The sequence below is a fragment of the Acanthaster planci genome, linkage group LG04 (assembly GCF_054643075.1).
Source record: "Acanthaster planci isolate LZ-2023a linkage group LG04, COTS_SCS, whole genome shotgun sequence".
Lineage (NCBI taxonomy): Eukaryota > Metazoa > Echinodermata > Asteroidea > Valvatida > Acanthasteridae > Acanthaster > Acanthaster planci.
In genome coordinates, this window is record NC_141780.1 from 22,813,455 (window position 1) to 22,830,730 (window position 17,276).

The 17,276-nt window shown below is 41.2% G+C and overlaps 1 protein-coding gene across 3 annotated transcripts; it reads left to right on the forward strand.

Moving 5' to 3' along the window:
• The first annotated feature begins 57 nt into the window (after positions 1-57).
• On the forward strand, positions 58-16,484 carry wasl (WASP like actin nucleation promoting factor). 3 transcript variants are annotated; one of them, XM_087135390.1, is made up of 12 exons: positions 58-214; positions 4,213-4,347; positions 4,632-4,724; positions 5,077-5,176; positions 6,079-6,156; positions 9,177-9,317; positions 11,385-11,514; positions 11,715-11,757; positions 12,196-12,343; positions 12,701-13,221; positions 13,492-13,600; positions 14,593-16,484. In XM_087135390.1, the coding sequence occupies exons 1-12, from the start codon at positions 104-106 to the stop codon at positions 14,652-14,654; spliced, it is 1,671 nt and encodes a 556-aa protein (XP_086991516.1). In that variant the 5' UTR covers positions 58-103; the 3' UTR covers positions 14,655-16,484. The 3 variants fall into 3 exon arrangements, with proteins under 3 accessions (XP_086991516.1, XP_022098017.2, XP_022098026.2); XM_022242325.2 differs by having other exon boundaries at positions 9,177-9,308; XM_022242334.2 differs by lacking the exon at positions 9,177-9,317.
• The last annotated feature ends 792 nt before the right edge of the window (positions 16,485-17,276 follow it).

Genomic DNA, 17,276 nt, shown 5'->3' on the forward strand with positions numbered 1-17,276 from the left:
TTCATTGGCCAATGACGTCTGCATTAACTGTTTGCTCTTTGACCTATGCTAAACAACTCCACCTGCCGCGCCTGCGGGATAATCGCGGAAGTGTTCCTCAGAAATGGCGAATCCTCCAAATCGCAGAGCAACGCCGGTTGCAAATGCTCCTTCAAAGCTTCTCTCCCAGTCTGAAAATGATCAAGTATTTAACCTTCTCGGTAGAAGATGTTCGGTAAGTCGTTGTTTGAATGTTGTGAGAAATCAGCAAATTAATAGGCCTAGTTTACACAAAATTAAGGAAGTTTCACACCAGCATGACTAGGCTCACGCTAACCCCATACATACCATATTACTAGTTCAACGTTATCAATAATGTTACGCCCCAACTATAGGGGATCAGGTCAACTCGGACCCAAACCAACTCGGACCTATTCCAACTCGGACCCATGCCAACTCGGACCCAGGACCAACTCGGACCCACGCCAACTCGGACCCAGTACTAACTCGGACCCACGACCATCTCGGACCCACAACCAACTCGGACCCACGTCAACTCGGACCCACGCCATTTCGGACCCACTTCGAGTCAACTCGGACCCACTGAGTCTTACGGTTGCATTACACCAAATACGCGCCCGTACTAGACCGAAATAGCGCCGACTCTTGAACCTCCGAGGTTGGCCTTCATTTTTTTCGCTGGAAATTCAAGATAATTTTTTTTCCACTTGAAATTCAAGATTATGGCCAGATTGATCACTTTTCGTTTCAATTTTATGAACTTTTTTTTCGCATTTTCCCGAAGATACCCCCTAATAGTAGTAAAACTATGCGCTCAGCTCTGAAGCCGCCTGCCTCTATCCAAAATAGGCCCGCATTGTGGGGCGTTTTGTGAAAGAAATACTCTGAACCGGAAACTATTAATCCCAAATTCGGGATTTATATAAATAATTCTATGATCCCTCGTATTGGTGTATATCTGCAGTATCTGTTGTACGTATGCAGCATCTCTTATGTACATCAGAAGGCCTATCTGTGGCTTTTTATTGCAACAAAAACTTTGGGGGCTGTTTGGTGAAAGTTCATTCGATTTCTGCTGGTGATCTGGAGTGCCAAAAAAGAAACTTCGGCGAAAGGGCGTCAATGATTTGGTACTGTCAATCACACTCCAAAAGCTGCTCCCATTGGTTGTCCCAAGCTCCCACTCCCCGATCATAGGGTTTCAAGAATGGAAGGTGACAAAATCAGTCTTTATGGTTAATCACGCAAGTACCTCGGCAGCTAATACCTGATTAAGATTCCAGATTACAAGCGGCAAATAAGACATCATAGGAAATGTGCCTCCATAAAAATACGACGCTTGTTGGTTACTTATCACTTGTTCCAAGACATCACTGATATCAAATCTAGTCCTGTACGGTTTTTTAACCACCATGCCTGTTCAAACTCGAAAACGGAGAAATTCTGGGAATCCTGTGCCACTGTTTCCCTGCATACCGTGTAGAGAGGACGTTAAATCTCGGCAGCATGCAGTGCAAAAGTGTCATTTACCAAATGCTTAAATGTAAAAGTGGACAAAATAAAAATGCTTAAATGTAAAAGTGGACAAAATAAAAATTTTCAACAAGTTATAATCACGCTCCTTGGGTTGGGTCCGAGTTGACTCATGGTGGGTCCGAGTTGGTCGTGGGTCCGAGTTAGTATTGGGTCCGAGTTGGTCGCGGGTCCGAGTTAGTATTGGGGCCGAGTTGGCATGGGTCCAAGTTGGTCGTGGGTCCGAGTTGGCATGGGTCCGAGTTGGTATGGGTCCGAGTTGGTTTGGGTCCGAGTTGACTTGAAACCAACTATAGATAGCATAAGCCCCAACTGTAGTGCTGCAGTTGAGCTGGCCCAACTATTGTTGACCAATGTCTGTGGGAAATGTCTCAACATTATCCAAGTCAATGTGTCTCACAGTCACACTTGACACAATTCATCAAAAATGTGGCACTTACACCTGTGACCAATGACATGGCAAAATTGTAAACAATATGACTTTGGCACATGCCGGGCACATCATGCACACAGGACCTCTCTGCTATAGTTGGGCCGGTCCAACTGTAGCACTCTAAAAAAAAAAATACATCTTGAAAATGTAGCACTCTAGTTGGAACTTGCCCAACTATAGTTGGGATGGGCCCAACTATAGTTGGGACTGATGCTATAATTGGGGCGTAACAATAACAATACATGTATCACGAAGTCATGTAAGTATCAGTCTCGCACTCCGCCTGTTTCCTGTACAAAAAAAGCACGAAAACAGAAGAAACATTACACTTACATGATTGGGCTGTTGGGGAAGAGTTCCACAGACGGGCGCCAGTAAGCCTGCAGAAAGCAAAAACATGTCCAGAGAAGTTCACTTTAGGACAGTAGGTTTTTTAGGAGGGAAAAAACCCCAAGTGGCTATCAGTACGGCAGCCGTAATGCATCTCCCATTTTCTATCGTTGCGGCACTGAACTGCGCAAGTGCGAAGACGTAGCTGATCATCACGATGGTTTATATATTTTAAAATTACCTGGGTCGCTGAATGCTTGTGGCCAAGTGGTCAAGGTGGAAGGTTTGGAACCACTGGTGTGTGAGTTCGAATCCGTGCTTGGACCATTTTATTTCATGTTTTATACCATAATTGTTTTTTATGTTGGTTTCTAATTGTATAGGCCTAAGCAGGAAATTTTTTTCTTTTCTTATCGGAGGCTTTGGAGAATTTTTTTTAAAGGGAAATAAAGTCGGAAATCTGCGCAAAGTTGGCGGGCTTGCGCAGTTGCAGTGCCGTAACGATAGAAAATGGGAGATGCTTTATGGCTGCCGTAACAACAGCCACGGCGAAAGTCATGTAGGCTTACTAGTTTTTTAGACCAGTCTAAGTGGCGTCTGTATTGTATGGAACTCCTTCCCTGCCACCCTTTTTCAGAATAAATCACGGTCAGTAGGGCCTACGTCACATTTGCTAGCGTGGGAGTCATTTCACTGATTCAAGTCCCCCCCCAAGAACCCAATGTACCTGTCCCCCACAAAAGTGAACATTGTGTAATGTTCGGCGAATGAATGCTTGCGATTGTAATTGTTGTAGACAATTTGTTCCCCTCTAGCCATGCTAGCTTTGTTCACTAAAATCAGTGTGGCAATGCAACAGGAAATTTGCTTATTACTATTTGTTTGGCAGGCAGTTTGCATTAATTCATCACTCTTAGAAATTAGAAAATTACAAAATCATACATACATATATGTCAGATGTAATAGGGACATGAAAAAAATTGAACCCCTAATTTCTGGAATTATCCTGTGTACATGCGTGTACTGTGCACAAGTTCAGTGCAATTCTGTCAACTCATCTCAGTAACTCAAAGTTGACTCAAAACTCCACTTACATGTTTCTCAATGACAGTCTTCATTCCAGCCCACAGAATAGGGTATGTAGAAAAGTACCCCGCTAACTCAAAATTCCCACACCATTATGTCCGCTTAACTCAAAAGTTTTTGAATTGCTGATCCCAAAAGACTGCTGCCAAATCACTGAAAATGAATTGGAAAAGAATGCAAGACTGTAATCATGAGTCATTTCTGCCAACTACACTTCATCTTTTTAGCATGAGGACATTTAAATATCCCACTATTTGGGATATTAGGACTTTAATTGCGTGTGTTTATGCGTGAGACAGATTTATCCGTGTGTGCATGCAGCTTTTGAAATGTGCATGTGATTGACGTAACGTTATTCATCCTTAATAGCCAATCAGCGTCATTTTTGTATTCTACACGACCAAAGGCTAATGAAGGAACACACATGCAGCCCAGAGTGTCTATATCACGTTTCTTGACACATTCAATGAAGCATTTCCTAGAATCTTCCTCAAACCCTCCGCAAACCCACTGCCCTCTACACGGTGTCCTCGATGATACATGTACTTCTGCTTACCAATCAATTTCGACATGCTTTAATTCATTTTGTATTGCTTCGTTCTCATGAAGAACTCTTTTGACATCGTATCCACATAGCCACCAACCAGGCACTCATTTTGGATTTAGAATTTTTTCGTCCTCTTTCCCTTCACTTTGTGTACAAATCCCAAAACCACTTTGTCACCATAGAAAATATATCACCCTTTCAGGCCAAATTCACCAAAGAAAAGTGGCTCTGGAACCATTGTGATTAATGTGCTGTATTTCTTTCTTCCTTTTTCTGATGACAGACTTTGACAACGGCTGTAGTGCAGGTGTTTTTGGCCCAGCCTCCTAACTCCTGGACTAAGAAATGCTGTGGTGTAGCTTGCTTCGTTAAAGACACCAACAATCGATCTTACTACATCAGAGTTTTTGATATTGTGGTAAGCTCCAGCCAGGTTCAGTGATGATTTTTCACCCACTTTTTTCACAAGAGGTATCTTGAGACAAATTTTTGGAGGGGTTTTGAAATCATAAACGTTTCCATCTTTGCGCTGTTAGAGTTAATGCTCTTATTCTGTATTTATTGATAGCATGTGGAAAATGTTGTCCATTGTTTTTACCAAGGAAAATGAAACAAGCTTATAAAAAAAAGTGAAATCACGCTGTTGGCTGTGTTAGGAATAATTGTCTTTTGCAACCCTTTCCAATGTTTTTATTTTTGCAGAGAGGAATGAAAGTTTGGGAACAAGAACTTTACAATCAGTTCAAGTACTTTGTTGTTGAGGGCAAGCAGTTTTTCCACACGTTTGCAACAGATGTGAGTATTCTAAGTCTATGGAGGATCTGTAGAACTGTGGAGTGTTTAGAAAATTAGACCTTTCACAGTAGTTTAACTTGAAATTCTTGTAAATCTATCCAGCTGTTTGGGATTTTTTTTTTCATAGTTCATATTACTCTAGGACGTCATGAGGACTCATAAATCACTTCCTCAATACAGTTCATTGTACCAAAATACATGTACGATACACAGGTCTTACAGAGTTACTTGTTACAACCATAAAATGATTTAAACTGTCAAAATCCCCCGATAAAATCTGTCAATGTAGGTGTGGACTCTAATATGGAAGATAATTTGCATGACTTTTCGTTTCTTGACTGCCTACGTTTAGACTTGCTGGGCTGGCCTGAACTTTGCCAGTGATGCTGAAGCTAATGAATTCTCCAAGTGCATCACCGATAAGATTAAGGACAAGCAGCGGCGTAGAGAAGGTAAGTTGGGGGTCCTCACACTGGAAGTTAAGTTGGGGGTCCTCACACTGGAAGCTAAGTTGGGGGTCCTCACACTGGAAGGTATTAAAGTCAAGGGTCTTCACACCGCTTGTGTGTCAGACAGTGCCATAAAATTAACTTCCATCCAAGTGCCAAGAAAACATGGAAAAAGGGGATCATGTATGTCTACCACATGGCAAGACAACATTTAGTTTCAATTTAAACAATTGTTGACCGCTGTTGTGTGAGATATGACGTTTTGAACACCCGAGGGATGAATAGGGCCCCTGAGGCAAAATGATTTGTCATACCCCTGTCTTGATTAAAGAATTTATCCAAAGAAACAAGCTCCAAATTTCGGAAGATGATAGGCCTTCCGTCAAAAAGTATAATTAACCCTAACAAACATAAACGATATTGTCTGCAAAAGCTGTATTCCCTTACTTTTTTTCTTTGTGTAAACTTTAATGTGAAAGTAGGGGGGGTACCATCGAGTACAAGTTCACATGTCATGTAGTCTGATTAGCGTTCCCTTCATAACCTTATACGCTGCGGGGACGGGAACAAGTCTGTTATATGAGCATGATCAATGATCAAATTCCCTGGTAGCCTATGCACAAAACTTATCATGGGTACCAAACAAAACTGACGGAGGGGAAATATTCACTCTCAGACTTCCCAAAGTTCTTCCGTCTCACGTGCATGCACATGCACGCATTATCGGCAGAATGAGATATCTCGCAGTGAGTGTGATATGCAGATATGTCGTCCTGTCGTGATCGTTCTGGGCCAATAAACAGACAGTATCCAAGACAGAGATATGACCATGCCATTTAAACCACAAATTTTCATAACACTAATGTAAAAGTTGTGATTGATGCATGATTTCATTCCCAATTTAGACAAAAAGCGCCGTGCCCCTGATGCACCTCCACAGAAACGCCCCAACGTTGCTCCTCCAGTCCCAGCGCAGAACACCTGTAAGTACACTCACTGTGTCAAACTGGTCAAACTTAGCTACTAGGAAGCTGTGTCAGAGGTGTGTTCAACTGCACAATATTTGGCATACATATGTATATGACTAACAACGTTATACAAGGTACATTTTGCCAATACCAGCCTATGTATTGGGCTATTGAACGTGCCCCAGGTCTTCGCATGGGGGAGGTTCTACAAGGTTCGCATCAATCCATCACTGGAGTGCAAATCAGCCCCTACAGTTGCATTATCGGAGGGAGGGGTTCTCTTCCAAAAATGCCCGAGTACTGCCTGCATCTTAGCTGGACAAGCGAGGCCAGTAATATCCTAGCAATACTAGTAGTGTTTTGCTTGCAATTAAATACAAATTATTGCTGTGACCAGGAAATAGAGAGAGAAAAATCCCTGATATTAGACCACCTTTTGGCCATCGTGAATAATGTTGATACACTTCCATTATCCATGCAGAGTTTGTAATTTTATTCTCCTCCCTCCAATACATCAGTTTTCAAAGACTTGGTACGAATTTGGCTACGACTGGTCAACAAAATGTTGACTACTACTGGAAAGCTAAGTTCATTAGGAACAAAATGGACTATTTCATCACAGGGAGTGATCATGAAATCTCGTAAAATACACCTTTGTACAAATGCCGTAATAAAAATGATTTTTTTAAACAAAATCTTGTAAACAATGGGGCTATTTATTCCCAAAATAACTCCAAAAGAAAGCATTCATTAAGGGCAATGACTACACATATAGATTTAGGGCACGACGTAATACAAGCAACTGCACAAGCATTAATTTGATGTTGTCATGAGATCAAACCAAGCACCAGCAAATGCATGAATATTCATGTTCATATCCTATACTTCAGTGCACAAAGTTTTAAGGATACAGAGTACCAGTGAAAACTTGCGGCGGCGATCATAGGGTACAAATAGACAAAGGGTTTTTGTGGTTGTGAAACAGATTGTGCATAGCAAGCGCTTAAAGCACTCTGGCTAGGGACATACCTGGCATGCCAGAAAGCGATAAATGGCCGGATGTTATAGCCCGGGTAGTTCAAACTCCTTCTGTGTCCTTCCTCTATATAAGGAAATTCTTTGAAACAACTGTGAAATAAAATGGATTGGGGGGTGTTCAGGTAAAATTAAAATAAAAATTAAAAATTAATAGTAAAATTCTAAATCAAAATTGTTGGAAATCCCTCATTGTATAGACTTCTTTTGACTCTTTGAGTAAAACAGGTATTTATGATGGTGTACTATTTACAACGAACATTTCTTTCTCTCTCTTGCCTCCCTCCAGGCGACGCAACCAGACGATGCGACGGCATGACGACTCCCTTGTGTCATGCTGTCGGGTTGAACCGTCGCATTCTTGCCATTTTGTTTGTACACACACGTCGCATCGTGCCATCGCCCGTCGCATTGTGCTGTCTTAGGTCCTTTCCTTGTTGCATTTTTTTCTGCCTAAACATCGCCCCTTCCGTCGCCCGTCGGGTCATACTGTCAAGCATCGCGTCATATGTCGTGTCGTGCATCGTTTTGCCTGATGCACGACGCGACACGTCGTGTGCTGTCGCCCTTTATTTCGTGGTGTTTATAGAGGGCGCCTTTACTGTTTTCTTTCATTTCCGTCCACCTTTCTTGCAAAGTACGTGCAGTTTGCTCTTTGGTGTTGATTTTTCATTGTTTTATATAATTGATTCATTAATTTGATTAATTTCTGTCATATTTTATTGAAAAAATAAAGAGCAAAAGAAAATCCGAATATGTAGGAATTGCTCTCTCAAAATAAGTGGAAACCGCAAGCTCAGAATTTGTCACTCCTTAATTTCCCAGCCAAGACACATTTCTTTTGTTTTCTCTCATTTCCATCCATCGCGTTTGCAAAATACATGCCCTGAGCTGCAGGCGTTGATTTTTTTTGGAGGGACAGCACGACGCAACGGGCGACGCACGATGCAACACGTCGTGTGTGTACAAACGAAATGGCAAGAAGGCGACGGTTCGACACAACGGCACGACGCAAGGGAGTCGTCATGCCGTCGCGTCATCTGGTTGCATCGCCTGGAGGGAGGCAAGAGAGAGAGAGAAATGTTTGTCGTAAATAGTACACCATAATTTTAGAATGGAAGTAAATATGTGTTTGGTCGGTCTTGGGAGAGTTATTGCTGATAATGCTCTCGCCTGCAGCTCGGGCAGTAGTCACATCCATTCTCCTGAGCCGGTCTTCAATGCACATTTAAGACCAGCCAAGCACAATTTATTCCCTTATTCAGACTCATTTACACAGAATGCGAAAGGTTACATATCTTCTGATGCACTACACTTAACCTTTGCAGCTCTCGTGGCAATCTCCACAGATCTGTGTCAATTTCTGCACTAACTGTCTCTCACCCAAGCCTCTTACTTTTGTTAGTTTACTGCTAATGCTCAGTAGAATTCTAGTGTGCATATCATCTAGAGTACCTAGTATGACAGTCACAGAAAGCTGAGGTCGTAGACCCAGGGCCTATTTGTTCTAGATACAGCACTGTCCAAAATTTGCTGAACTATTGATGTTACATTTTGAAGATTTCATGCTTCTGCAAAGTAATACCTACATGTACCGTAATATCGGAGTTGGCAAACTGTTCCAAGTGGTATGGACATATGTGATAGACTTTCAAATTTTCATGGATCTTGCTAAAGATTTTGGCATTTGTTAGGCTGGATTTATTTAGCCAAACCGCCTTCTTGTTGGTGGTTTCAGTGTTGCAACTTTTTGCTATCATGTCATTGTGCTTTTATTTGAATAAGAACTAGATGTTGAGTTACTATAATCCAACAACCATTGCAAAAGTTTCCAATTTTTGAAGCAAATTGTTACAATCAGCAAGTTAATGCCAGATAAGTTGAAATTTTGTATTTATTCACATACTGACTTCTCCAAATGTGCTATGCATATATTTCTTCCTGCTGTAATAAGAGCACCAATTGACATTTTATTTTTCCTCACCAACTGTCACCACCAGCACGAAGACGGAAATCATCAGTTCTCTCACCATCCCATTCTGATACCAGATTACAATATCAGAGTGGATCGCCAGGCAATCAACGGCGTAGCCGGCGTTTCTCATCCAGTGACTCTCATTCCCCCAGTCATGGTACCGGTAGTAGGTCATTTTCTTAACGATACCCTCCCCCTGACCCTTTCCCAGCCCCTCCCCCAGCCTTCTCCCATGGGAAATCCACAACTCTCTGCTGGTAGTCTGTTTGCATAAGCTTTGCCTCTCTTTTTCTATGATACACCCCTCTAAGCATCAGGGCTTCCGCATGTGTCTTGTCTTGAGATTTCAATTTTTAACTCCAAGATGCTTGTAGGTTTTCCTGCGTGCGTTAGTGAGCATGGTGATCGAAATGCATAACTCTTGTTCAAAGTTCAACTAATATGCATTTTTGTTGGGATTTTTCATGAGGAGTTGAACAACCTTTGTGAGACGGTGAAGGATGCTAATGATTGATTGCTGTGTATCTGAGCAAGGCCTGCCTATTGGATATTGAGATGTCCTTGTTTTCTACTTTCAAGAGGTGGTGAAATTATTTGTCAAAATTTGTCTCAGAGTCCAATGGTTATTTCAAAACTGAGCAAAGATTAACATATTTTTTCACTGATGAAATGAAATACCTTTGTAAATGTCTAATCAGAGTCATATGTAGTACGCTGTGTCTGTATTTGTATTTCCCACTTTTATGTTAGGATAGAAAATGAACGTTTACCATCAGAAGATAAATGCCTTTTCCCCGATGATGTGTATTGTATTGAACCTACTTCACAGGCCCAATCTCACCTTTCATGATTTTGAATTCTCCAGCCATATGTGTTCAGTAGTAATTGAAGAGAATCTTGTGGGTTGTGCATACGTCACCCACTTGTAGCAAAGCATGCTGTTAAGTTGTCTTTGGTGCCAAGAAGTGTCTAACTTACAATACTGCACTGAAAGGTCACACATGCCACTGGTCCATCCTAAGAGCCCCACTTAGCATTTGTAGAAGGGTAGTGTGGTTCAGGCTCATGGCCATGCTTCAGCAGTTAGTTAACCTTGTAAATAACAGGATGCTACATGTAGTCAAACTAATAAATTCCCACTTCATGTATTATTACTTTGGTTGTTAGCTGTTGAAAAATCACTGCATTGTGTAATCTTGTTTTGAAGCGTCTATGAAGTCCGACAGTGTCCATTCCAACGTCATTGATGTACTTAACCATGACAGCAATATGAAGTGTATTTTAAAATCTAGTTTACTAACCTCGGGTGATTCTCTTGCAGATATAGCAACAGCCAGCATGCTTTTACATGTTCTCTGCATATGTCTTAAATGTTTTGTAATATTGTTTTAGAACCTTTGATTTTCCCCAATCTGTTTGTCTTTTTTTTGTCAAGAGCAATACAGTTGTTACACTGAATTTTTTCTCAAGGAATTCAAAGCATTATAGGAAATTGTGCCATTTGTTCAAATCAGCTGTAATGTGCAATCTTAACATTTTCAAAGCCAGCATTAATTGCAGATGTCCCACTATTCCACTTCTCCCCTATAGAGAGATGGTAACAGAGGGCTGGAATGCTATAGTTTAAAACTTACTCTGCAAACGTGGCAGAATGTTACGAATATTATTTTGAAGAGCTTTTGTTTTGCTGCCAGCCTAAATACAGATCAGATTACAAATCTGCCTTAGAGGAACCTTCTGCACTGTTTTGGTTGTCAAAATGCAAAGTCAATCCATTGGGAAAATGGTTTATCAGTGCTTGAGCAAGATGGACTCAGCTGCATTTACACCTTTGCAGATATGGCCTGTAGAATACTTCCATAGTAGGTCTTTTACTCCTGTCTCTTGATTCAAATCCCTTGAGCAATTTACTTTCATTTTGTCATACCTGCTTAGCCATAGCAAAGTTTCCCACTCTGGATGTCTGTTGTTAGTCTGCATTTTCATTGGCAGTAGACTTTCTTATTGACAAATTTCTCCTCTTCCCTGCGGGAATTTACTTTAAAATGGCAAACAAGAAAGCAAGCTTAGCCATTAATTTTCAAGCAGATTGTTTTGGTAAAATTCCCATATGTTCCTCGTGTTTAAAGCATCAGAACGAGGATGGACACCCCTTAACCAGCTCCATTTTATTTTTTCAGTAACATTGTTCACTGTATACATTCTTTGATATTTGGTTTCATTTTTCATGTAGCATCCCATAACACCCAGCCCCCATCACCGACCATTGATACTTCCACAACTAAGAAGAAAGACAAGAAGAAAGACAAAGGCAAGAAGGGGAGACTTACCAAGGCTGACATTGGAACGCCAAGTGATTTCAAGTAAGTAGTATTGTTGACTTGTGACTTTCTCAGTTTGTGAATTTGGAAACCAATTAAATCTCTAGCATTGGCATTTTTTTACTGAATTGTCCAGTAAATTTCAAATTAATGGGCCATAGCTTTTAACTGTTAATTAACTGAAATTATACATTTAATGTAATCACTGTACTATTTTTAAGGTTTCCACTTTTTGTCTCTAGGCATGTCAGCCATGTTGGATGGGACCCACAAAAGGGTTTTGATGTAAGTTTCATTTGATCACTAGTTAATATCAGTACACTTTTGCTTGGCTAACTTTCATTTTCCCATTTAAAACTGGTGACTTCATATATGTATTTCACATGTGGAGTAACTAGTTCACATTCGTATCACATTCTTGTGCAATTTCTGGAGTGAAGCACTACAAAGCAAAGGTATGCCATCTGAAAGTCTGTTTTTCAAGGAGACAGATTGAGAGAGAAAAATGAGAAACATAAAGATGATACATCACAAAGATGTGATGAATGTATTAAAAATTGGCGGGCAGTATTGCCGTGTGAGCATGGCAAACAGTATATTTGTAGCCAATCATTTTCATATGAGATGTTTATCGACTTTCCTTTCACAGAGACCCTCGTGGATTCAATTAACATGGTCCAAGAATGACATCTTGCAATTTGTCCCCTGAATTATTTATTCTAGATTGATGAAATGGACCCAGAAGTCAAAACCTGGTTCCAGAACATTGGCGTTTCTGAAGCTGAGCTCAAGGACCAGAATACTGCGGCTTTCATCAAAGATTTTGTTGAAGAACATGGAGGATTTGCCGCCATCAAGGATGACTTGGCTGGTAAGCACACAGTTATTCTCAGTATCTCTAAACAACAGTATCAGTGTAATGCAGGACAAGTTCAAGATATATTATTGAAAACAGAATGACAACTTCCATTCCAAAAGTATTTGAAATTATTTCACAGGTCCAGTTTGTGACTGGTCATGGTATTTCTTTTTCATTTTTTCAGTTGTTCATTTGAAAGTTTGTGACTGATGTTAAGCTTGAAAAGAATAAGATTCATTTGAATTTTTGTCATGTTTTGTTTTTTGTCAGTCTTTAAATTTTTTTGGCCATGTTTTAAACACAGGGACAGCATAAAAAAACTTGGCCTGGTCTAATAATTGTTTTTGTTTTCACGTGTTATTTGTCAAGGGCGAAAGCGAGGTGGTTCAGCCCCTCCTCCACCACCCCCTTCCCGTGGCTCAGCTCCACCCCCTCCTCCTCCTGGTAATCGTGGGCCACCCCCTCCCCCACCCCCTAGTCGAGGGCCTGCACCCCCTCCCCCTCCCTCATCCCGTGGGGCACCGCCTCCACCTCCACCATCTAGAGCTCTGCCCCCGACTCCCCCATCTATGGCTCCGCCCATGCCTCCTCCAAGCATGTCTTACGCTGCTTCTACTCCAGCTCCCCCACCCCCGCCCCCATCCATGGGAGGCGGAGGGGGAGGACCCCCTCCCCCACCACCCCCACCACCCCCAGCAGTGGGAGCAGCCCCACCCCCTCCCCCTATCGGAGGCGGGGGCGGGGGTGGGGGTGGTCGTGCGGGGCTTCTAGATGGTATCCATAAGGGGGTTGCCTTGAAGCGTGTGGATCCAGATGACCGACCAGCACCTGCTAGTGATGGGCGTGGTGCTCTACTTGATCAGATCAGGGCAGGAAAAGCTCTCAAGCAGGTAGGAGAATACTGTTTTCAAGAAATCTCAACTTTTGCTGGTTTTATGATAATCAGGGCTTATCACATTGGTATCTCAACATTTATAACAGCTCAAAGAAGCTAGAAGAGCTTTGAGATATATTTTTAGTGAAACAAATTTTATACAAAAAATGTCTGAGCAAATATGAAGGGACTTGAGAAAAGTACAAAAAAAAAATAACAAGAAAGATACCCGTCGGTTGATGTTAGAAGATACACCATAAGTGAACGCCGTGATATTCCCTTACAGGTGGACATGTCTGAACGTGAGGCAGATGTTTCTCCTGGAGTACCTCAAGATGGTCTTGGGGCGGCACTGTTAAACGCCTTACAGATGAGAAGTAATGCAATCCACTCTGGTAAGCATGAGATGTGTACATTAACCACTACCTGCCGGGTGGATTTCTCTTCAGCGGGATGTGATTGCGAAACCTTTTCAAGATTTTCCATTTTGAAAATTCTTCAAAAATTCATGTGTTCATTTACTGGACGTTTACACCCACACAAACGACTCTCTGAAAGGAAACCTTCATTGACGCCCAAGTATTCAACCCAAGCCTGCAGCCCAGTAAAAGAGAGCCCAGGATTGTGTGGTGTTGCATAATTTCTTTTGTTCTGGTGAATGCCAGTAGCGTCTTTTCATACGCGACTGGATTAGCGAGCAGTGGCGTTATGTCACTCATCAATGGGGCCATTGAGTACTTTTGTCCGTGGTGCTACATGTAATCCGCAGGCGCGCTATGCCCAAAACAGTGGTATAGTGTTTCAAAACAGTGCCGGATTTCCTTCCAAAAAATGGAAGGTGAAAAATGACGGCAATTCCCAGCAGCAGGTCCTTTGTTCCGAGTACAGTCTTTTGTTACACAGACTAGCTCTTTTGTCCAAAACCGGGCACCCTGGCTCTGTGTATAAACACACGGTTCCCGAAACCAGGTTCCCCAGCAGGAAGTGGTTCAGCTTTATTCTATGTTAATTTAGTTCCTGTGCATGCAGCAGCCCAAGGGCAAGGTACAGGATGATTACAAGTGACAATAAATAAAAAAGTGCAGAAATGTTCCTTGTAAGAGATGGAAGAAAAACCATTGTCAAATATCCCAGGGAAAATCCAAGGAGTTAGATAGGGACTGAAAACCCAATCCACGGGCTGACCTCGACGGCATATGAACCTTGAGTCATTCACGTTTCAGAGGTGGAAAGTTGGCAAAAATACTACTGTGCCAACCTGAGGCTCATGTCTTATCAGCTCAAGAAAACTCAAGTTCCAACCTCGCTGTTCTTGTAGGTCCTGGAGTAATACCTTCACTGAATTAAGTTCTTTTCCTTTGTCATTTAATCACCTCATTCCATGCAGAAGGCAGTGATGACGATTCTGACGATGATGACTTTGATGATGATGATGATGAATGGGATTAGATAAAGCGAGTTGAGAACAATCATCCATTCTACCAGTCATCATTTGTTGTAATGTAAGACTCCAGTTGATGAACCTAAGGTCTGCAGACCTACTTTCAGTTCTGTTTTAATGCTTCTGTTAGTATTGAGTCATTCATAATATGAAAAGCAAAGCCCTTTTCACATTGATTTTTGCCATTTCCCAACAAATCAGCTTTGGTTTACGTTGTGAACCAGAGGCCAATTTCACAGAGCTGCTTACGCACAAAATTTGCTTAAGGGTGAGAAAACCTTGCTTAATAAATCAGGTAACCAGCCAAAATTCCATGTGATGTATATTGTGTTTGGATCACATTTAGCTGTCTTTTGATTAGCATGACAATCAGATAGAGTTTGAGCTGATAACCTTTGTTTATTAAGCAAGGCTTATTTGCGCATAAGCAGCTCTATGAAATTGGCCCTTGGCAGGTTGTGATTGTTGGCATGCAGCCAGTCAGTTATTGCATTAAAATCATGAAAACTTATTAAAAGCCTACTATATTCTCGATAAATGTCTTCCGCAATAATAATTTATTTCTTTGAAAATGAACTGATATCTTTGTTCATGAAGTGGCTTTTGTTTTAAGTATAGTTCTGTGTTCTATAAATGCGTTAATGATTGATAAGATAAGTCTGAAGTTCTTATAGTTCAGCAGTTCAACATTATGTCCAAATTTGTTCAGTTCTCTACAGAATGTGTAATGAAGATTACAACAAACATATTTTTTTGTGGAAGAGGTGGCTTCTATGACTCGGCAAATTGTTCAGGTAATTCTGTTTTGGGGCCCGAGTTTCAGAATATTCAAGAGAGTTGGATTTTCAAAGCTTTTCTGAAATTTATTGAAATTGAAAAAGTGAACGTTACCAGCTGAAAAAAAAACTGTGTCTATTTGAGGAGAGGGTTGTGGGGGGTTGTTGCTAACCTGTTTCTATTTGAAGGAGACGGTTGTGGGGGGTTGTTGCTAACCTGTTTCTATTTGAAGGAGACCGTTGTGGGGGGTTGTTGCTAACCTGTTTCTATTTGAAGGAGACGGTTGTGGGGGGTTGTTGCTAACCTGTTTCTATTTGAAGGAGACGGTTGTGGCGTTTTTTTGCTAAATGAACAGGGTTGTAGCCCCAATTCTGGCCTGTAGAATCTTACCCACGTATTATGTAGGGCATTTAAAAAATACAGTTACTGTCTCTAATGATGTGAGCCAGTATGTTGATGACATCACCACGACCACGATGCACAAGAAAGTCTGGCTGAGTTGGTTATATCCATCTTGGCTGGGGCTGCCAAGTAATGGGGATTAAATACAGTTAAACGTATGATGAAACCATCAGTTTGATTATGTGTACAGGGTCTTCCCTGTAATCGTTTTTATGTCACTGCAGTTAATTATTCTGAAGATTATATATGTTTAATCAAGCAAAATATTATGCTATAAATTTTTTTAAATATAAAAAGAGAATTAGAAAATTCACATAGAAACCATGAAAATGCTTAAGAACTGGCTTTAAAAAAATGATCATTGAAAATGCTTTATGGAATTCAGTGGTGGATGTGAGATCAGTGGCATATCCTAAGTTTGTGTCCAAGCAGGGGAGGACAAAATGGAAATTTGGTTCGACACAATTATTGTCCAATCCAATTTGTGTTTCTTACAAAGGTTACACCCCTTAAGGCGTGAATGTACCGCTGTGTAAGATGTACAATTCAAGACCAAGGGAAATGATGATCTTTTTGCTCTGTGAATCTTTGTTGCTGTCTTAATCCTCTAGTTGGCATGCAAGCAATAAAATATTGGCTATCCTGCATGGAAGGATGAAGGATGATTGATATCAAGGTGTCTCATTCAGTTGTGCTGTGGGCCACTTTTGGAACTTTTTACTAGACTCGACCACCCCCCCCGTCACAAACCCAACAAAAACATGCAATTCTTTGATAAACTAAATTTTTAAAGGTTTTTGAAGAAAACAGAGATGAAAGTGGGAAAGTGGTTAGGGTGGCTGCAGCCTATAGCAGGCCACGGATGATAGATTTGAAAAATATAAATACAGTATGCTCGTAAGTTTTTATAGATAATTAATCCCCAGTGAAGATGTAAATATAGCAAGGCCCCCCCGCACACACACACACACACCCGCACTGTATACCTCTTTTTGTAAGTTTTTAAATTTATACAAAATTTATACAAAGAGTGGAAAGGCTATTGGAGTTGCCTCAGTGTTTTCCTATCCAAAGTGTGCACACACTCAAGTATTTAGTTTCATAAATAAATGCTCAAACTAATGTCCACAACCCCACGCGAGGAAAAAAATTTGCAGCAACATGCCGTGTATCTGCAGCTGCAGTGCAGGACAAAGAAGTTGAGATTTAATGTAAAGTTGTAACTTCTAGAGGAAGTAGGGGAGAGCAAACGTTTCCGTTCAAGATTCCATCCCTTGGTCTCTTCCCCTACCTTGAGCAATGGAATGAGATAAGAAGAGATAAGACCAGCCACGACATTGTTTTGGGATACGGCTGGCCATAGCACTATAATGTCAACCTCCTTTCCACGTATAAGTCCGTGTACCTCCGTGTCGCGTTATATGCAAACTTAAGTCAGCCCTGGGGATGGT

Bases quoted from the DNA above. Each gene is read 5' to 3' on its own strand.
- wasl (XM_087135390.1), top strand. From the start codon at position 104: ATGGCGAATCCTCCAAATCGCAGAGCAACGCCGGTTGCAAATGCTCCT. The intron at 4,348-4,631 runs GTAAGCTCCAGC...TTATTTTTGCAG, and splicing joins TCAGAGTTTTTGATATTGTG to AGAGGAATGAAAGTTTGGGA. The intron at 4,725-5,076 runs GTGAGTATTCTA...GCCTACGTTTAG, and splicing joins TCCACACGTTTGCAACAGAT to ACTTGCTGGGCTGGCCTGAA.